Source organism: Nanorana parkeri, unplaced genomic scaffold (assembly GCF_000935625.1).
Source record: "Nanorana parkeri isolate BGI_ZX_2015 unplaced genomic scaffold, ASM93562v1 scaffold1912, whole genome shotgun sequence".
Taxonomy (NCBI): Eukaryota; Metazoa; Chordata; class Amphibia; order Anura; family Dicroglossidae; genus Nanorana; species Nanorana parkeri.
Window position 1 is genome coordinate 102784 of NW_017308180.1, and position 22434 is coordinate 125217.

At 39.5% G+C, this 22434-nt stretch overlaps 1 protein-coding gene across 1 annotated transcript in view; it reads left to right on the plus strand.

Moving 5' to 3' along the window:
- LOC108800102 (integrin alpha-9-like) overlaps positions 1 to 22434 on the plus strand; it is a 119240-nt gene that overhangs the window by 75342 nt on the left and 21464 nt on the right. The window contains exons 8-10 of the mRNA XM_018572044.1: positions 1687 to 1795; positions 9826 to 9933; positions 18313 to 18438. Coding sequence (XP_018427546.1) covers positions 1687 to 1795; positions 9826 to 9933; positions 18313 to 18438 — 343 coding nt within the window. The remainder of the gene's footprint in view (positions 1 to 1686; positions 1796 to 9825; positions 9934 to 18312; positions 18439 to 22434) is intronic.

Genomic DNA, 22434 nt, shown 5'->3' on the forward strand with positions numbered 1-22434 from the left:
AAAGACACTGTTACTTTGCCATTAATTGGTAAGATGATATTTTTGTCAAGCCATTCCACCTTAAAATGCTTTGTGTTTTTTTTCCTAAGCAGTAATAATTTGTTCATTTTGTTTAGTAGCCTACCGCTAGCTTTCCCTATTTGAAACCCAAATTCTTTTACGGTTACCTTATTTCCACGTACCTTCTTTATGCATGTCTATGGGCTTTCCCTTTAAGCAGAACTATCACCTCCCATAGTTACTTAATTATAAGTGAATATTCACTTACAGTTTTCTCTCAGTCCCCAGCAAAGTCCCACACATTCATATTGACCTTGGCAGTAAAGTTCACTTAATTCAGTTTCGTGTAATGGTGTGGCTATGATGCTGTACCACTCCTAAATTCAGAACAGAGTTGCCACTCTCATGTAGGCTGTGGCTGCTTGCACTCAGTGGGATAAATAAATGATGGTTAGAAGCATTGTCACTGCTTATTTACAAGCCTGTGGCTTGTCAGCCATCACCTGGCCACACCTAGTCCTGGCCACTGCTTTCTGCATTGACAACACTGCCTGAAACCCCACAATTGCAGTGTCTGGGAGGAGAAGCATGTGAGACACAAATAAAGGTGGCTTACCCTTTTATATGTTCTTTGCTGAAAACTCCAGGGCTGAAAAATCCTCTTTAGTTCCCTCTGCTTATGAGGGAGCTGGGCAACAGTGTTTGCCAAAATTAACCCTGTCTGTACTGTGCTGGCAGATCTCTATTATCAGTTGTAAACTAGTTGTGCAGGACTGTGTGTCCTAACAAAGGGCCAAAGACCTCAAGGTATTAGTACAACCCCAATTACAAAAAAGTTGGGACACTGTGTAAAATCTACATGAAAACAGAAGCGATGATTTGCAAATCTCATAAACCCATATTTTATTCACAATAGAAAGTAGAAAACATATCCAATGTTTAACCCCTTTGCGTCCACTGACACACAGTACGTCATTGGCAGTGGGTCAGTTTAAACAGACTCCCCAGGCCTGACAACCTCACCATGTTTCCTGGGCTCTTCTGCCCCTCCTGTGACCCCGAGCCCGGCACACTGCATGTCAGCAGGAAGCTGGGGAGAAGAGCGGTGAACTTCCATTCACTGATCTACTCCCCTCTCTATGGGACCGGGAGCGGCGCGGATTACATCACTTCTGGTCGCTGAGCTGTCATTGCACTTCAATAGCGTATTTAAAGTGGATAGGTGATACTTTTGGACCCCCAGTATCACCATAAAGTGTACCTGTTACCACCAATATGCTATCACACGGGGGACTTGCCAGTATGTGATAGCAATTAAAGTAAAAAAAAACAGTTTAAAAAAAATAATATAGAATAAAATAAATGTAAAAATAATTGTAAAAAATGTTTTAAAGTCCCCCGCTGCTGCAAGCTCGCGCCCATTCACACAAACACACGTCGGGTGCGCCTACATATACAAAAACATCGATCACGCTACACATGTTGGGTATTGCGGTGCACGCCAGCAAAAGGGTTAAACATTGTGACATGTTTTCTATTTTCTATTGTGAATAAAATATGGGCTTATGGGATTTTTTGGAATTGGGGTTGTTTGTTATTGCTCTAATTTCAAAAAGGACAAACCCAGCATGGCTATTACATTTTTAAGATCTTGTACAGAGCCTAATTTGTTGACTCTTTTTACAGGACTGTGTCTCCTTCCTCTTTTGTGTATGGCGATACAATTGATGCTTCTAACTTCATCCACCTTCAAGATATGGAATGTGACTTCCAACCTCTCAACTTCACATTTCAGGTGTGGTCACTTTTATGGTTCACAGATGTGATTTACAAAAGACAAGACAATAATAAGTATAATTGAATGGAAACCGTTTTTTCTTTTCATGTACTGGAGGCTTTTCCACACAGTCATCCAACAGTTCCACAAAAACATTTCAAACCTGAAAGCTTAATTTAAAGATCCCATGAACCAGTGGCTAGTACAGTTGCCTCAACAGTGATGAGGGATTTAATTTTTGCTACTCAGAAAACCCGAGAATATTCACTGAAGATACAAGGCACACATAGCACCTAACACAACAAACTACACAAGAAATGTGCTGACCCACAGAAAAGTTGGTGTTAGTACATTTCGAGTTCTTGCCGCCTTTTCTAAATACCTCTGTAAAAATCCATGTGTGCCTTACCTGGATACAGTACAGAAAATATTATAGTGTGCTCTCATAGGTGTAAGAGTAGTAACAGATCCCCTTCATTCACCCTGGCTAACCACAAATGACAGTTGAAATCACTTTTACATCAACTATCATAATACCAGCTAACGCAGGTTAGATCTGGGATTGCGTTCATCTGAGGTATTGTGAATTCCTTTTATTAAAGGAGAACTATGAGGTGAGTGCTTTTCACTCACCTCATAGTTCTAGCCGACCTGTGACAATGAGACTGTCACAGGCCGGCTCAGTAGATCGGGAGGTGAGCGAACACATGCCGGCGTTCGCTCACCTCTCGATCCTATCACAGCTCTCTGCCGTGACAGGGGAGGGGCTGGATTCCCCCTGCTCCGATCCGCCAGCGCTGACTGGCGGATCGAACGGGGGAGGGGGCAGGCACAGCTGGCTCTGCCTCTTGATAGGCAGAGCCAGCTGTCACTCACGCAGCTGGGCGGATCCAGACATAATTGTTGGGATCCGCTTCAGCTGCGGCGTCTCAGTATACCGCGAGCTGTAGCTCGCGGTATACTGAGCTTAGGGTGACGGGAGGGCGCTAGTTTGTGTCCTCCCGTTACCCTAAGGAGAACTATGGGGAAAAGCCTTAACCACATAGTTCACCCACATTTTTTTTAAAATATAAAATATGGGATCATGTTGGGTAAAGAGACACCAAACATGTCAAGCTTTAGATTGCGCACGCCTGCAAAATTGCAAAAAATGAACATACCTAAAAATGGGCAAAGGTGACGCTTTAAAAGCTTTTACTGCTCATTAGACATGTGCACTGGCAAACAATTCGTTTAGTTTCATTTTGTTTTGATTCAGATTTTACTTTATTTCGTTTTTTGGGATTCGGGTCCGAAAATTCAAAATTCGTTTCGGGAAAAATGAGTTAGCGGTAGTCCGGTTTTCCTTTTTCCGTTTTTTAGTTTTCCTTTTGTTCGTTTGTTGCAGCAAAATGACATTTGAGGGAATTTTTTTTTTTTTTACAGTCTGCAGAAGAGGGTAAAAAAAAGCGTGAGGTCCCCCCCAATTCATGCCAGACCCTTTAGGTCTGATAGGAATGTTAGGAGGGACCCCCCTCCCAGTTAGAAAAAAAAAAGTGCGCGGGGTTCCCCCCAAAATCTATACCAGGCCCTTTAGGTCTGGTAGGAATTTTAAGGGGGAACCCCAGCCCCAATCACGGCTCGCTCTGCCCATCTGTTCACTTTCGAGCAGGAATGTAATTTTGCGGTGAGTGTTCGTCGGGTTCGGACGGTCGTCATGATTGACGCTGGATTACATCAATGGAGCCATTTTTTTTCTTAATTAAAGGAATAGTCAAAAATTGTCTCTTAGTGAATGGGTACCCCATTACTCATTCACAAGGGGGGCATATAGGTGCCCCCTTAATTAAAGGGGTATTCTGATGCAAATAAGCCCCCTTGCCCGCAGACCCCCACAACCACTGGGTCAGGGTTGTGGGGAAGAGGCCCTTGTCCCCACCGGCATGGGGACACCCTCCCAATGCCGAGGGCACGTGGCCTGGTAAGGATTATGGGGGGAACCCCACGCACTTTTTAAAAATTTTTAACTTGGGGGATCCCTCCTAACATTTCTAGACCTACAGGGTCTGGTATGAATTGGGGGGGACCTCTCGCTCTTTTTTCCCCCTCTTCTGCAGACTAAAAAAAATTCTAATTTAATTTTGCTGCAATTAAATTTCGTCCAACAAACGAAATTTCGTCCAGACTACCGCTAACGAATTTGCATTCATTATATCTGTAATTCGGATACATCCGAATGTCCGAATTTACTAAATTTCGCCGGAATTTTGATTCGGAACGAAATGAATTGCACATTTCTACTGCTCATCAGTCTAGTGTTATCAGTGATTAATGGCCCGACATTCGTGGTGATATATAATATGTGTGGCAGAATTTTCACACGTAGACACACCCGATGCATATATATGTTTATATGTGCATGCATGTGGGGGACTTACTTTTTTTGTGTTGTTTTTTGCTTTCTTTATATGTGACTTTAATGTTTTTTTTCACTTTTTGGTTTTTACACCTAACTTTATTGCTATCACATAGGGGGGAACAAGCCCCCTATGTGATAACAAAAATACAATAACAAATATACAATGACAGGTCCTCTTTATTAAGACATAAGTGGTCTTTAAGACCCCCGAAGAAGCCGATGGAGCAGAGATCTAATTCACCAGCTTTTTCTCTGGCTTTAGCAACCAGAGAAATGACAGCTAAAGGCTGAAGTGATGTAATACACATCAGTTCCACCTTCAAGCATCGGAAGAGAGATTAGCAGTGGGGGAATGCTGACCTCTCCTCCGTTTCTAGTTTAAGGAGCCGCTGTGCTGGTCCCGGGCTCGTGCGGGTGGTCGACACAGCAGAGCCAGTGATAACCGCCAGTGGCAGTGGAGGAGGGAGGAGCAGTGGTGGTGGGGGGAGCGCAGAGGGCAGCTGCACATTTTCTAACATCATACAAGTGATCGGGCCACTATAGAGCGGCCTGAATGCTTGTATGTCACAGCCTGTACCGGGTGTTAGAAACATTTTGCAGGGAAAAAAATCACATACACCATGTATTTACATTGGGCATACAGCAGGAGGTTAATTAATACTTATTCTCAGAAGCTGCACAGCAGATAGCTTGCAGTAGCTGTCTGCACAGTGAAATATCATCTTTGTTTAGTTGTCCTTTAAATAATATTTGTATAGTCAATAAATGTGAATTGGCTGTATTTCAAAGAGGCAACAACTTTGGAACATGAAGTTCTACTTAAGTGCAGGAGTAATTTTAGCTTGTACTACTGAACCAGTTGTGGTTCTTTGGCACACAGTTGCTTCAGAATTATTGCACAACTTCAGAAACTATAAACATTCAGAAGCATTCATCTATTTTTGTATTCCATTAGCATAAACTTTGATTGCATTCTTTAAAAAAACTTAAATTGTTATCATCACGCTAAAGCTATTAATGTACAGTAACTGATAGAAACCAAACAGGTTATAGCTTTTACCCCTTTTGAGTATTTATAACAATTCTAGAATACTTATGAATCGTTTCTAGGGTTACTGGAAATCAAACATTGCTCCTTACTGTTAAAAAACAGCTAAATAATAAGCCTTTTTCAAGAATGCCATACATATGTTTTTCTATTGATTAAAGAAAACTAATATCTGAGTCTATGTATATAACAAATATTTGTTTCTTTCTCATTCATTGAGGGACACAGGATTCAGAGACAACTGGGTTATACTGCCGGCTGCAAGATGCTGGCAAACAAAGAAAACTGACCAGCCTGGTATAAACCCTTCCACACCCATCATGCCTCAGTATTTTTGCTACTGTCCTAGGAGGATTCATGTCTTTTCCGTACTGAAAAAAGTTTAATCATTTTTACTAGCCATTCTTTCTTTTTTAAGACTATTTTTTTGTTTGTTTTAAGACTTCATCCACAAGCTTCTTGAGTAGGTCACTTTATGCAAACATCGGGATCGATGCATTCATCGGGATCGACGCATCCAGATACAAAGCAATAGCTTTGTATCTGGACTCCAATGAACTGGCAATTGTGGGACAATGCTGGACATTCCAGCTTGGAGGTCATCTGAGTGCTATGGCGGTTGCATACATCAACCATCAAGGAGGAAACAGAAGTCTTGCTGTGGTGAGAGAAGTAGAAAAGATTCTGTCCTGGTCAATACTTCTTGTCCCAGCCTTGTCCTCTATTTATATCCAAGGCGTGGACAATTGGCAGGCAGACTTTCTCAGCCAGTAGCGTTAGGATCCCAGGGGAACAGGCCCTAAACCCAGAAGTGTTTCAGAGCCTGTGTTACAGGTGGGGGACACCGGATGTGGACCTTCTGGCCTCCAGGTTTCAACATCAGCCTGAACAGGTTTGTCTTCAGGTGCAGAGATCCTCTGGCAAATGCTCTGGTGGCTCCACAGAATCAGTAAAACCTGATCTTCACCTTTCCCTCCCTAAAACTTTCTCCTTGTCTGCACCACAGGATTGAGATGAAGGGCATTCCAGTGAACATCATAGCTTTGGATTGGTCCTGTCAGGATTGGTCCTTGATCAGATTCCTGGCAGACGCTTCATGAACGCTTCCAGATAATCCAGTTTGTCTGCCGCAAGGACTGGCTTACCACCCTACTTCACAGTTTCTGACTTTAAGGACATGACTGTTGAAGTTAATTTCTTGTGGGCTGGGAGTCTTTCTGAAATGGTGAATCCCATGATACTAAAAGCTAGGATGTGCTCTTCCCTCAAGGTCTACCACCGCACATATAAAACATATTTTGCCAGCTGTGGGGAAATAAATTTTCATCCCAGACAGTATTCTGTAGGATGAAGGACCACTAGCTTTCCATTTTCTGATTTGTGTAGGGTGTCCTACATGTGGCTCCCCTTGCACATTCACTCATTACAGATTACTCTGGGATTTTATTTTGGTTCTTTCAGCTCTTCAAAAAAACACCTTTTGAATCTACCATGGATATTTCCCTTTCCACTCTTACTTACAAGTTTACTTTTTTGCCATCAGTGAGGCTTGTGCCTGGGCTGGCTGCTTTGTAGAGAACCCTTTCTGGTCTTACACAAGGACAAGGTGGTGTGAAGGCGTAGAGTCACCTTCCTTCCTTTTTTATTTATTTTTTGGTTTTCGACCTCTCACATCAACCTCTCAGCCACTCTCGCTTTATTATCCCTTATGGTCCCTGTAAAGAGGAACCATCTTCTTCTTTTCAGTCACTTATTCAAGCTTATGATCCTAAGAATCGGGTGCCACCTGGTTTCCCATTCAAATGTTCTCTAAGTTTTACCAAGTAGATGTCTGCATTAGGTTAAAAGTCCTTCAGGCAGCTCTTTGAGCTGCAGGCAATGCCCAATTTTCAGTTGTTTTCAGACGTCCTGTTGTTTGTTTGCTGTTGGGCTAGTTTTGGACATACATATGTGTCCTTCAATAACCTAAAAAGAAAATTGGATTTTTTATAGTCACTGTAAAATCCTTATTTTGAATGTTTTATGTGTTAATTATCTTTGCTCTCAGCACTGCTTTGTTAAAAAAAACTGAAGCATGCTGGGTGTGGGAGGGGGTTATACCATGCTGGTCACTGTTTTTGAATTTGCCATAGTCCAAATCTCCTGTAGGCAGTAGTAAATTCCAGTTCTGAATTCTAAGTCGCTCAATGAACTCTAAAGGATTTTACGGGGGAGTACAAAAATCTAAAATGCATACATGTTGGGACTAGCATCATTTAGTGTGAGGGAGTGAGAATTATAGTAAGTATGGAAAAGTATCCAATATTTATATTTGGTTACCAAACAGTAATGACCACAGGAATTTCTTTCCCCAGCAATGAAAAAAATATATATAAAAAGCTTACGATGTGCTTGCTGTTCATTACAAACTTGCAGTGCTGTAATGATGTAAAGTCTAAATGCAGAGAGGGCAGGGTGAATCTCTGTATGCACTCTATACAAGTCTGCCTGATGTTTTAAGACTTGTAATTCACTATTCTGGTAATAAAGATGTTATAATAAAAATGGGCCAAGAAAGGATTTGTTAGTGGAATATTTTTATGTGTGCTTTTTTTAATTATACACAGTCCAACTATTATTTTTTTTCAGACTTTATCAGCTGAAAGTTTTGCAGATAATCAATATACATTTGATAACATCAGGATATTGAAAGGGTGTTCAGGTCTGGATGTTGGGGGTAGGTGGCTGAAAGTAACAAAACAAGCAGCAAAAAGTTTTCCCAGCACACTCAAGCCAGCATGCCAAAAAACTTGTCTCACCACTAAGGTTAAAAACAGAGGTTTAGATACACATCTTCTGCAGAAAAGGTGAAAGCCGCACAGCCGCATCAAGGCACCTCTAAATAGTGCGGTCCTAACTCTAAACTATGAGAGTCTCCAAATTGGAGCACATATGGCAAAAGATCAAATTGGGTGCAGGTTTGTTAAGGAGGAAGCCCAACCTCCCTTAAAGGCACAGGGACGCATAAGGGATCCTGTGCGGCTTTCACATTTTCTGCAGAAGACGTGTATCTAAACCTCTGTTTTTAACCTTAGCGGTGAGACAAGTTTTTTTGTATGCTGGCATGTGAGTGTGCTGGGAAAACTTTTTGCTGTTTGTACTGTATTAGGCCCTTCCATGTACACATTGATGTAACATTTGGTGAGTGCGTTTGCCATTTGTTTTGCTTGAAATTAACAAAAGACTACAACTATTCAAAATGATCACATATCTGGAACACTACCTTAGGTTTTCTGAAGCTCCCTTTTTAGAATGGATTCTTAGCTATTTTGGGAGTGATCATGTTATGTGGACAAGGATTGTTTTTTTCCTAATTCTAATACTGAGTGCTTGAAAACGTGTGTTTTACTTTGTTCACACAGTTCCTCATTAGGTCTGCTAGAACTAGTCTGGGCAGTGGTGAGTTTTGTGACATTGCTGATACTTTGTTCACAGTTCTGCAAATGTCTATAAATGTGTTCCTCATTGTGTGGATTTAACTAAATCCAGATTGAATACATTGGATAATGGTTGGATAATTCACTTGCAAATACCTGAATGTTACACGAAGCTACATATGAATGTAAATGGTCTTGATTTGTTTCTTATATTAGCTGGTGGCACAGCTGAGAAGAGAAAAAAAGAAGACATTACTAAAATGTCAGCCCACCCAAAATTAATATTTCAGTTTTTGGCATTGCAGGTGAATTCTGCTGGTTCAGATTCTTAACCATAAGAAGCCAACAGGTGACCCATTCCATAGGTTTGTCACTATGACATCATAAGTTACATAGTTAGTCAGGTTGTTAGAATACATGTCCATCAATTTAAACAAAAAGACAAAAATTATGTAATCTAAGAAAATACCTTATGTGTCAATAGAGACTTAAATGAGAGAAATCCTTCTAGTTATAAATGGTATGAGAACAAAATATATAAGTGAGATAATTAAAAGGTAAAAGTGAGATGAGCATTGAAAAGGATGAAGCGACAAGTTGAGAAAGAAAAGGCAACAAGAATTAATCAGAACCAAGGCACACATGTGTACTGTATGTGTATGTATATGCAGTGTATGTATATGCACTTTTTAATGTGTTAGATGCCATTTATTTTTACAAAAGGGTTGTTATTGTGGCCTTGTTTTACTTAAGCTAGATTTTAAAAGCCAGAAGGGTAGGATTATTTTTTATTTTTAAAGACCAGTCCCAGACAAAACCTTTTTTTTCAGTTTTAGACAGAGTGAGACAAGGATAGAACATCTGCTAGAGTTTGCAGCCTGCAGCAATCTGTGACCCTATTGGAGAGATGTCCGCTCTTTTCCTGCAGGGACAGGAAGTGATGGGAAATCTCTGCAGCCAGGGCACTACAAAACAGTTAATTATTTTTCAAAAAAATATTTTTGTCAGGTCATTATTACTGTCTGAGTCTTCCTGTCCCAGTGACAACCACCCTATTAGTTGCCTTTGAGGGATTACATTCAATTATGTAACCATTTGGGAGAAATACTGTGCAGGAAAATGTCAATAATGTTATTGTTTACAGCAGTAGATTTTCCATTTAAATATATGTGTGCTCTTTATTTAGGTTTACAATGCTGGGCCAAGTGCACTCCATGAATCTTTTGTTGAAATTGGTTTTCCTAATCGTTTTTCTTCTACTGGAGCTGAAATGTTCTTTATTCAAGATATTGTGGTAAGTTAGTCATACTTTTATCTATGTGATGAACTATCTATGCTTCATTAACTTCCTAACTCTTGCATGTGTTGTGACTGTATAGCAGGGCCACTCTGAGATAGAAAAGACAGATGTGCCCTGACTCTAAATGGTGTGACTTGACTGCAGATTTGTCCTGCAGAACCTGGTCCCTTCCATCCTACCTCCACATACCGAACCCCCGCCTTTCATTTTTGGCCTGACTGACACTTTTTAAATAAAGGGGAATAGCCTAAATTTAATAGCAGCTATGGCATGGTGGTGCATTTGTACACACTACTCTACTGCCCAAGCAGGCAGTGACTTGCTGCAGGGGATAATATACCATTTTATTTAAATGAAAGCTGCAAGAACATTCCTGTTCACATTGAGTAACCAATCATGTGCAGATGCATTTCACCAGATTGGATAATTGAAGTGAATATTCACACAGTTTATGAGAGAAAATTCTCAATTCCTTTAGTAAGTTAGCTCAATTGTTATGTCTACATGAAACGTAAACAGTGTTGCATTGCTAACTGGAAGCCAGATAGGGTTGGTGTTTAGGCATCATCAGTGTTCAGACATATTGCAGTAGGTGAGATTAAAGCCTAAATATTAAAATAGAAATGATAATTACACCACACAATGCAGAAATGGAGGTCTGACTGAACAGAATAACCAAAGATTTTGTAGGTAGACAATATCTCTTATTAAAAACATTAAGCAAAGTACTCTTTTTCTAATTTGTTGCCTCTCTTAAAGTTTCTTTAAATGGCTTTTAGTCATTCCTGTTGTTTAAGCAAGTTTCCGCTTATAGATGTATGCCAGGATTGTTGGCCATTCTTGTAAATGTACACTTTTAATTATGCCAGAGTATACTTTCCCTATCCTTCTGCTCCTCTGTGGCTCTCATAAACAGAAGCAGTAGTCTAGTTTATCAACTCCTATCTCCCCTTGCCCTGTGTGCCCAGTATTCTGTGAATAAAACCCTCAAGCACTGCCCAACAACAGGACACCTGGAGGGTGCCCCATGGCCGTTGTCGGAAAACACAGGACATTGCAGCCAATAGGCAAAGAGAGGCAGAGCCTAAGATGTGGCTGCATTGCATGGGCAACAGGACATTGGACAGCAAGGCCTGTAGTCTCAGCAGAGGAATGCTGGGAAGGTAAGTCTTTACAAATGGGCAACAACCTCATTAGTGGTACCATTTGTTATGTTACCCAGGTGAAATGGATATGTAAATATATTCCAATGACTACAATAATATTCACATAAACACCCCTAGATCTGAGGATTCTTAGACAAAAGAAGTAGTTCCATCAGCAATGCACATTTATTGGTAGGGTTACATATTTACAAATAACACACACAACACTATTTACAAGACAATGTACAAGTGTGGTGGAGCTTTACCTCTCAGCTTCTCGCCTGTTCATACTGAATGCCTTTGTGTCCCAGGTAAAAAGAGAGCACGTAGCTTGCTAACAATACCTTATATACCCTCTTTTCTGTACACTGACTACCAAATGTAAATTGGGTGTAACCTGATTGGAGGATTTAGATAAGGTTGCTGTTTACCCCCCATGTGAGATGTGATAAGCAAACAAAACAATAGCTAGGACTTCAAAGCAGACAGATTCACAGTAACACAATAAGTAACACAATTGAGGAACTGAGAGTCACATAACATGCAGATAGATGCAGTCAAATATATATATTATATTATCTAATTAATATATTACACAAGCAAAACTTTATATGGCAACAGTTACACAATAGTAATGACTAGAAACAGTTTGCCTGAAGTTTTGCTTTAAGAGATGAACATAATTTATTTCTGGTGTACATCTTCTTTCGAACTATGTAGCAAGAGAAATCTCCTAATATATAGTGTTCAGACAATATTTCAAACAGATGTCAGTAAATCTGCTGTAATATATTATGACCTGGCTGGTTAATATTCTTTATTAAACTTGCATGTGTTCTGTAAGGAATGTTTTTCAGCACACTCATCTTCCTGTATGCAATTTACCTGCTTTCATTTAAAAGGGTTTTATTGTTGCATTTGATGACTAGATTTAAAATGAAGCAAATTCAAAAGGCATAAAACTGGTAAAAAATATAGTTTTTTTGGAAGTAAAAATAGTTCTGATGAGCATCGTTGGTCTCTTTTTTTCAAGCATTATAAAGTGTCTTTGGAAAATCTCTTAACAAGGGATTAGTTATGGGAACAAAGCCAAAGTCTTAGATGCCTGAAATAAATCTTAGTATATCTTTATTCATTGAAACAGCTTGAAGTATTTAGAAGCAGACAGTTTAAAAGACCGAAAGAAAAAAGAAAGCTGAAGAAATGAGAGAACTAGTTAATACAGAGACATTAAATATATGTTAAAAATGCATTAATAATGGTCATAAAGAGTCAACTGCTTGAATGCTAATAGGCTTCTTACCTGACTCTCCTACATCATTGAAATATTTTCATGTTTTCTCTTGCTGGTACATCTTGGCCTGTCCAGAAGATATACAATGAAGGGGTAGACAAAATGGCACAGCCCATTTCAACTTGGTGTTCAGATGGTGCCTATAGAACTGAGAGGGCAGTTGGATATGTCTGTCATGGAAAGCAATAACAACCAGACAGGTTTTCCTAGCCTACTTGATCTATATTTTCTGCAAGAGACGGACATGAGTTTGTCCCCCAATTCGGATGAAAACAACATTTGCATCCATGTGTACTTTTAGACTGTTTTATGTTACATTAACATTGCAACATTATGTATTATGAGCCATTACAACTGCCATTACCTGTTATATGTAGTGATGGACAACATGGAGTTTGGTAACAGTAACAAAACAATAGAAAATAAGCTACATAGGTGATCATGGTATGAAAGTCTCTTAAAGTGAACCTGTGCAAAGTAACAGGTTCACTTTAATCCCCATTTCCCCAGCAGCATTTACTCACTACTAATTTCCTTTGCTCCCTTGGTGCTCCATTCAGCTGCCGGGAGCAAGAAAAGGCACTCTGTGCAAACTACGAGCTTACACAGAGCCATGGTTTCCCCCCCATGTGATACCAATAAAGCAAACAAAAAGGGGAATATGTGCTTTTTGGAAGGAAGAATTAAAGTATACTTTCTGCTTAGCCTTGCATAGGCATAGCACAGGCAGTGACAGTCTTCTGCTGTTCACTTCAGTGGCTTTGACAGCTGACATCTAATTCAGAGCCCAACAGAGGACATACTGTAAGTAGTGGTGGCAACCTGGTGAGCTATGAGAGCATTTGTGGGTACCACTGAGGGAATTATTCATTTGCATTTGGCCTGAAGCAGTATTAAGCCGTGACGCACTGCTTGCGAAGTCGTGCAGAGCGAAAGCAAAGCTGTCAGACACGGAGCTTCACATGCAGTGAGTGAGCTGAGTGCAGCAAGATGAAAGACTGCATCTTCAGCCAATCGGCTCGCGCATAACAACCGGATGGACTTTGCAGCGTGACGCGTGGGTTTATATGCACAAGCCGATTGGCTGAAGATAACATTTTCCATCTTGGCACATTCAGCTATGCAAGCTGATGTGCCGGAGAAAAAAATGACATGACACACCGCACGTGAAGGCAGCGTGCCACAGCTCTGCGCTGCTTCATGTACAGTGTGTCACAGACTTCAGGAGGGATGAACAGCAGCAGTGAGCAGCAGCATGCCATTTCTATTGAGATAATAGAGTAATGTCTCACTATGCTCTGCATTCCCTACTCTGCATTGCCTGATTTTGTATGCCACAAATTGTACATTTCCCTTTTCGCACTGGCACGCCTTGTTGTACTTGTTATATTCCGCATGACCTAATTTGGTATGCTAAGCTGTACAATCATTACTCTGCACCATCTCAATCTGTATGTTGTGTTATACATTTCCTATTTTAAACTGCCAAATTATGTATGCTGTACTGTACATTTAATATCCCACGATGACTCTTTCTGTGCACTGTGCTGTACATTTTATATTCCTACCCACCTCTTTCTTTGTGCTGTGCTATACATTTTCTATTCCATGGTGACCCATTCTGTAAGCTGTGCTGCACAATTTGTATTCCACAAGATGCCATTCTGTATGTGGTTTAATACATTCCCACTGTGCTGTAAATTCCCCATTGCTTTTTGTCACATTCACTATTCTGTGCTGTTCATTCTCTATTCCACACTGCTTCATTCTGCATGATGTGCAGTTCATTTTTTTATTCTTCAATGTCTCATTCTTTACACTGTGCTGTACATCCCCTATTCAACACATATTCATGCTGCATGCTGTGTTGTACAATGTTCGCTCCAGGCAAAACATGGTGTTGTACCCAAGTCCCACAGTGGGACATTAAAAATACTCTCTCTTGCATTGGTATCTTTAGGGCCAATAAAACCAATTAAACTTTATTTCTTAGTGCCACTGACACCAATGCAAGAGCAATTGTTCATACAAATAAAAAGGCCCGCTCCCCTAAAGTGATTTTGTTTCTAGCTTCTCATGATGACTCTAAGACCACCCTGTAAAAGATTAAGATGAATACCTTTCTGTCAGGCCTAAAACTTTGCTATAGTGTAGATCTCTTGCCACTGCTGCTGGTATCTGACAGGTATTTCCATTACCTGTTCCACCTATATGCACTGTGGTTTCTCCTGCTAGAGTACACAGTATTGGAAGTTGGTAGGAGAAACCAGTGTGCAGAGAGGAACCAGGTATTGGGCACACCCCGAGGTGTTGGATGCCATCATCGGCAAGAGATCTGCAATACAGTTAAGTTTTATGTTACTGCCTGCAAGAAAGTTATTAATCTTTTTTTCCCCCTGGCTGGTCTAAGTGTCATTATGTTCAGTTGGTACACGGTCACTTTAAAGGATAAGTATACTTTTAATTAATGTACACTTTTTCTTTAGCCCCTCAGATCTACCCTTCCCCTCCACAGATCTGTATTTATCTCAGTATCCCCACCACATCCTCTTCAATACTTGATCACCTGCCATGGTAATTAGGGTGTTGTACAATGGGATTTTTATTTCTGTTGGCACAGGTTTGCTGTTTAATAATTAGTGATCCAGACATCAAAGAAAACCTATGCAGAAGCACATGAAAGTTAGGGTCCTGTCCTAGCAAACGTACAGGCTAAAAGTTCAGAGAACAATATGTAGTATAGGTATAGCAACTGAATAGAAAACATATTCTTTAAAAGCTAAAACAGATTTGTCTGCTTTTTTTATTTTATACTGATATTTTATTTTTCTAATTGGAGGCACAATGCAAAAGATCATGCTGCAAAGAGTTTTCTTTTAGAATTTTCCATAAAGCCAAGGCTGTTTGTACATCTGCTTTTCTTGGCTTAATTCTATTCCACTTCAACAAGAACCCCTATTTTTAATTGTAGATGCATTGACAAAAAGTCAAAGTGCGTGCTGGTATGCACTAAGTACACACACTAATTTGGCTATATTACATATTACTATGTGGTGTCACATGTCTTCAATTAACCTTTTTTGCTGTGTAAGACTACTTTAAAGAAAATAGCAAACCACAATTTTACATCTAGTTTCTTAGGGGATACTGCAGGAGGATTTACAGAACTGTTTAGACACAGCCACCATTAAAAACCACAACTGCCAGGTCATCTAACCAAAGGCACGTCTTTGAATTTAGAGAATATTATTTTCATGTGGCAAGGCTAATTTGTCGGGCAAGTTCTGTAAAAAAAGGATCACGGTAGGCTGAACAGTAGGCTATTTATTGTTTTCCTTTGCCATGGATTGGTATCACACTGAAGGTTGGTTACAGACAATTCATTTACAGAAGTTCTGACTTATAGAACAGTTCTACAAATTGGGGCTCATTTACTAAAGCAGTAGAGGCTCCTCAGCAAAGTGAATACTAGTAAACAAGGTGAGCCTGTTTTCACTTTGAGTATCCCATCTTGTGCAAGGTAAGTTATAAAAATAGGATTTTTACTAGTACATGATTGGTTGAATGAAGTAAGCATTTTATTCACTAAGATCAGTGAACATTCACTTTATAAAGTGAACATTCACACAGCAGGGGAGCTGTTTGGGTGTTTGCTATGATTGTTTTATTTAAAGCATAGCTAAACCTAAGAACAAAAATGTAACATATTGCCTGCAGCTTACCAGTCCATAGATGTGGATACTGCATTAGTTAAATTTTTTTATAACATTTTTAGCAAATATGGAAAATACCTGTTGATCTTGCCAGAAATACAATGTCCTTGTAACTTCCTGAGAGGTGAAAAGGAAACACAAACATCCTAATCTTTCTTGTGTAAACTACGAGTCCCATCAATCCACCATGTAATGGAGATTAGCAAAGGTAATTAACTATTTTTCAATTTCTAATGGCCGACCAATAGAAATTGGCAACTAGTTCACTATTGCTGTCTCTGTTCTCAATGATGCAAAAAATGTCCTGCCGCTGGCCGATATGATTTAAGCTTTGATTTAGAATTCATTCCCCATAAATAACACAGTAGTGTTAAACTGGTCAGCAAGGGGACAATTTGAAATAGCATGGCTAGGCTTAAATTTACTGGCAAGAAAGAGCGCAGGTTAGTGCTTTACTACAAGAATGAGATACTGCAGAGGATACAGCAGTCTAAATTTGGCCAGTGGCAGGGCGTTTTTAATAAGGCATAATAAGCCAATATGTACTAGAGCCAAAGTGTCCAAGCAGTTGTTTTAATACAAGATTTAAGAGAATGCATATAATACAGTAGTGTAAGGGCACAGGCTGGGGTTTTACTACAAGAGCTAAGATTCTGCGGAGGATACAGCAGTGTAAAATTGGCCAGCAACAATACAGTTTTAAGTGGGGATAGTAGGCCTAACTGGTGTATGCCTAGCTTTTTTTAATCTATGTGGATAGGTGGGTGTGGTAAATGTGAGTGACATTATGATAGGTGGTGTAGGTGCACACTGTTCTTGCACATTTATTTGCAGAAGCAGAGTGCTGCAAAAAAAAGAACATATGATTCCTAGCAAGTAAATGCTCTCCTTTGAGCACCCCAAAAAAACACCCTATCAACATAGAATAAAAATAAGAACCCACAATATGAGAATCCCACTTTTTTTTAAAGGGAAACCTTGCAGCAAAAAAAGTTTAACCTAAAAAAAGACCCTTTCAACATAAAATTAAAATATATATACCCCAAAATACAAACCTTAAAATACCAAGCCCAGACATCAAAACCCCCTTTTTTAAGGGCAAAAAAAGAAAAAGTTTGCTATGAAAGGGACAGCAGCTAAAGTGATTGCTGACCTCAAATCAGCCACAAAATAAAATGAAAGACAAAAAAGTCCCTCAAGAATAAGAACACAAAAAAGAGAAGAATGCAGCAAAGGGGGTAATTGCCCTAAGAGCTAGCTATTAGAATTAAAGTACAGTTTCCTAACTAACCTAACTGACACTTATCGTTCCCTATGCAGTTTGTCAGCTGTCCCTATGCTTTCCAGCAACAGCCTCCAATGTACTGATCCTATGGCTGCTCTGTGCCCCCCACCAAACCAGCAGCTGGTTTTGGCTTGTTTTGTTAGCAAACCAGGGGATCTGTCATTTAGGTTGGCAGCATTCTCGCTTTTAAATGACAGATCTCCGCTGGCTTTTTTTTAATAAACAAAAAAACAGGCAGGGATCCTGGGTGACATCATTCTTATTCAGTGAAGTCACCCGTGATCCCTGCCCAGGGCAGGAGCGTTGTGGCAGCGGGTCTACATTATAGATTGTTGCGTATAATTATTGACATCTACATTGCTAAATGGTGTGACTGTTTTTAGATTAATGTAGAATAGGGAAAGCCAGATATCTGGAGGCCCCTTATTCTATAGGAGATTTCCAGATATTGATAAGTCACCCACGCAGACCCTGACATCCCTTTTGGCAACAGAATGTGGGGAGAAGGACCTTGCCCCCAAGATGAAAAGGTATCATGCAAGGGGGAAAGCTTGTTTGCCTCCCCTGCAAAATACCCTCCAAATATTAAGGGCATGTGGCCTGGTATACTTTGGGTTTGTACTCTCTCTTCCCCTCCTTTTCTGGCTAGCCAGGTTGCAGGCCTGGATAAAGGTATTTGATGAACTTTTATGGGAACCCCTTATCTTCAATGTGCATTTCTCCTGTAGACAGCAGTATAACCAAAATGTTTTGGATTTCCTGTATCCCTTAATATACTCTATAATGAGTACAAAAAGTTTTTTGTTTTTAAAAAAAAATAAAGCTGAGAAACACTGCTCTAGCATGTTACAAAGTTCACTTGTTTTCATGAATTACTTTGATTAATGTGATGAATGTAAATTTCAGTTTTGTCTTTTTAACTTTTATTTTGTTTAGATTGGTCAAGAAAAATCACAGTGTACATTCAAGAAAAATCCAGCACCATGTGTGATCCCACAAGAGAAAGAGAACATTTTTCACACTATATTTGCCTTCTTTACAAAGTCAGGTCGTAAGGTGTTGGTAAGTCATTTTTTATTTAATAATTTTGAATGATTAATAATGAAACTATAATTATTTTCTGCTGGTAATATAAATATAATTTTGTGAAATGCTAATCATTTTCATTACTTGTTCCCCAAGAGCATAAAACATGTAAAATGAGGTGTAAAATAGACCACATAACAATAGTAATCACATAACAATAGTCATCACATTTATAAAAGCCAGAAAAGAGATGTCATATTGTATAAGAGTATAAGAATGTAATGAACAGATCTGCCATGCCAAGTTTTTATTCACAGATTTTCTGAACGTGTAGTTAGAGATGAGCACTTAGATTGTGCAAACTGTGATTCAACCTGCATTTTATCATTATAGTTAATAGATATGTTTGCAGTGTGTGAAAAATAAAAAGGTAACACTATCCAATTTTGGTTGATGTTTGCCATGCCGCCCTTCCATTATTCCCTGTGCTCTCCTGCCCCTTACTACAAGCAATTAGAAGCAGGTTTATGTCATGAGGCAAAAAATAAAGTTTTACAGTTTATAGTTATGGAAAGAGCAAACTGAAAAGTGTGCATATTTGCTTGGAACTGTTTGGAGTTTTCACCTTGACATCCTGAGTGCCCCCTTCTGTCCTGAAGTTTACTCGTTAACAATTCAGGCCTTAGCAGCAGAGGTGATATTTTTACATAGCAAATTGAACTACAATGAAATCCAAAGTGATGAAAAATTTGTATCTCATGGTCAACAAAAAGGTCCTATTTGAGGAATGCAACAGATCAGGCTGAATTGGGTTTTCTTAGAAAGTAGTAAGAAAATATGCATAGCGTCCGAATTGATGGACAGTTTCTGTGTAATAGGCACCGTTTGTTTTATATTGTTAAAAAAGGAACAAAGGTGTTAATTCTATGTGCATTGCTTGTATTTGTCAAAAGGGACAAACTATATATTCAGGTTCAAAGATGGGCAGCTATCTCAACAGCCAGCCTTCTCATAGAGAGAAATGCCTCTTTACAGATGCCCTTAACTGTAGTGAGAGAGAACACTGAATTCTTATGAGCTGACTACTCCTGCATGCCATATAATTTTACAGCACCAGTCTGCCCAGTCTAAGCTCATTAAAGGTGGCCATACACTAGTAGATTTTCAAAAGAACTTTCGTACGAAAGATCTTTCTGTCAACTTTCTATTATTTGATGAGGTCAAATTGATAATCAATTTCGAGCAAAGTGCCGAAAAAAGTCAAAGGAGCAGGATGGAAAATGTTTCTCAAACGGACAAAATTCTAACAGCGAATGTGGTTTTCGTTTGGGAAACTCCATTCATTCCAAAATGGAATGATAAAAGAAATTTCGTTAGACATTCGCCAAGTGTCTGATGGCATTATCGGGGGGTAAATAAAGATCTTTCGTTGGTAAGGAAAGTTCTTTCATTCAAATATGTCCAATTATGAACACTACAGGAATGTATGAAATCATTGTAAAGCAATTTATAAGCTACTGTGACCAGTGGCCAAGATCGGTATAAAGATACTGCAAATGAGCTGCAAGTCTAACTCCCAAGTGGACCCAGGGAACAATGTCCCTCTTTACCTGTTTGAACAAGATGTCTGCATGTCTATATATATATAGTTACAGTTTTCATCAGAAGAGGAAGAGTTGTTTTATACTAGAATTTCACTTCCACTTTAATACATACGAACATTTTCTCTGCATGATCCTTTCACTTGTTAAATAAGCACTTTTCAGTAATAAAGGGAAACATACATTAGAAATGTTATAAATCAGTCAACAAAATTCACATCACACAGGAAACAAAGGTAGTAAAATGTGTTATTGTTTGCCTGTTTTAGAAAAAGAAGGGAAATCCTACTTTTCCCACTGTCGTCTAAGTGTTGAAATAGGAATAATGCCTCAGAATGCCGGCATATAAATGAGAAATGAGCACAAACTATGCCAGGGAAAACCTTTAGTGAATCAAATAAATCACTTGCCACAACTAAGTGACTAAACTGGAAATTGTACACTCCTGACTCTAGCATAAAGTGTAAAGTCAGATTTGGGTATTGGCAAAGAAAAATGAATAAACATTTAGCTTAGGTTTCAGATATAATCATTGTGCTAATACTTATTAAGTGCATTTGCGTGGGCAGATCCATGATGAATGTTGATAAACTATTGTAGACCAGTCCTATTTGTTACTTTTGCTGTAATCTAGAGTCTTTTGTTGCTTTTTTGTGCAATGTTGCACCGTTTTAAACAGCAGAAATTGCCGTCGGCTTCTCAGGCTCCGCTCTCCCCCGTAGGAGTCTGGGAGCGCCATGGTGGGTCTCCCCTAATGGATTGGAGGGGGATCAGCAGGCTTCCAGGTGTTGATCCCTCCTCTGATCACTGGACCCGGAAGTTATGTGCATTACATCACTTCCGGTGTCACTGAGCACATTATCCAGCTCCTAGAGCCAGAAGAAGAAGCTGGTGAAGCAGATCTCTGCTTCATTAGCTTCTTTGGGGTCCCTAGGTGACATTAGGGGTGTGAAAGACCTCTTTCACCTGTGCGAAAGCAATAGAGATGAGTGTAAAGAATTTTTTTTAAAAAAAATTAACCACCTGTTGTCTGGTCGTTGTAAAAACGGCCGGACAGCGGCTTCTTGAATAATATATACGGTCCCTCCAACACTAACCGGAATTGTTAGAGGCTCCTTGTGCCAACTTGACCCTGAAGCTCCCCCTCTGCGGCTCTGACATCACCTGTGCATCAGACAGCAGCCGGGAAAGTCTCTTGCGATCTACATAGGCAAATCATGTGAGGCTTCCCTGGCTGCTTCCCAGAGCACAGGTAACATCAGGGCCTGGGATGAAGAAATAAAGGGTCTGGTTGGAGCAACAAAACTTATACACTTCCAGGAAGTGTTTGAGGAACGGCATGAAAATGAGCCCTGTAGCTTTAGGGAAAGGCAGCCATAGCTTTTGCATTTTAAGTGTGAGGCTAAAGTCTGCACAATGACAGGTGTTATTGCGCCAAGTTCTGTTCACAGAAGAAACATACTTAGCAAATTCCCTTGCTACAGGCTTCCATGCTAAGCAGATTACAGGCCCTTGCTGTTTTCTCTCTCTTCATGCTTACTCTCCTTAACAATATAAGTGCAGCATCTTGATAAAGATATTTAAAATATTATAACAGAAAAAAAACACCTATTTTAATTGAAAATCAGTTTTTTTTGGACATGCCCCAGATGTAGTAATAGATAATGATTTAACTTATTTTGTACAATAATTTAACAAGGAAACAGAGCAGGGCAGTATAGGGATGTATAACTGTCTTTATGAAATGTTATTGGAATATATATTTACATGAAAAAGGAACTTTGATGTTGTCAAGGTACAATTTTATTTTCTATAACAAAGAGGACCCAGAGCCATGTATAATTAAAACATGCTAATGTTTATTTTAAGATAATTTAAAAAAGCTCCCTAGAGGTGGGAAATCCATAATAAAATACCAAAAACAGATCAAACCTTTTTCAACCTCTTTTTACAGTATTATCTTTTGTGATTTGTAAAACCACTGCTAGACCTCAAGGTTCCTGCTTGTGATTTTTGCTGTCATTCACTGAACTGTAGATGGTAGTAATACATTGACCAGCAAACTAAAACAACACATACTACTGTCTGGAAATGCTCTGGCTGGAAGCAGGGGCATAACTACAAATCTCAGGACCCCATAGCAATATTTTATAGGGCTACCTCACCAAGCAGAAAGGAAGAACATGCCAATACCCTAATTACCACACTCATATGATGCAGGCCCTAACCTATAGGTTTATACATTTCTGCTAAAACAAATGTTGTTTTTAATGACCCCTCCTTACACTAGTGTCCAGTAGGATGAAAGGAAGAATGGAAGAATGGAGGAAGAATGCTTCTTTACAGTATGTTGGTGCTCAGTATCAGCAAGACTGCACCCTTCTGCTGGTGGTCAGTAAGAGGAAGAATACCCCCTTATATTGGTAGTCAG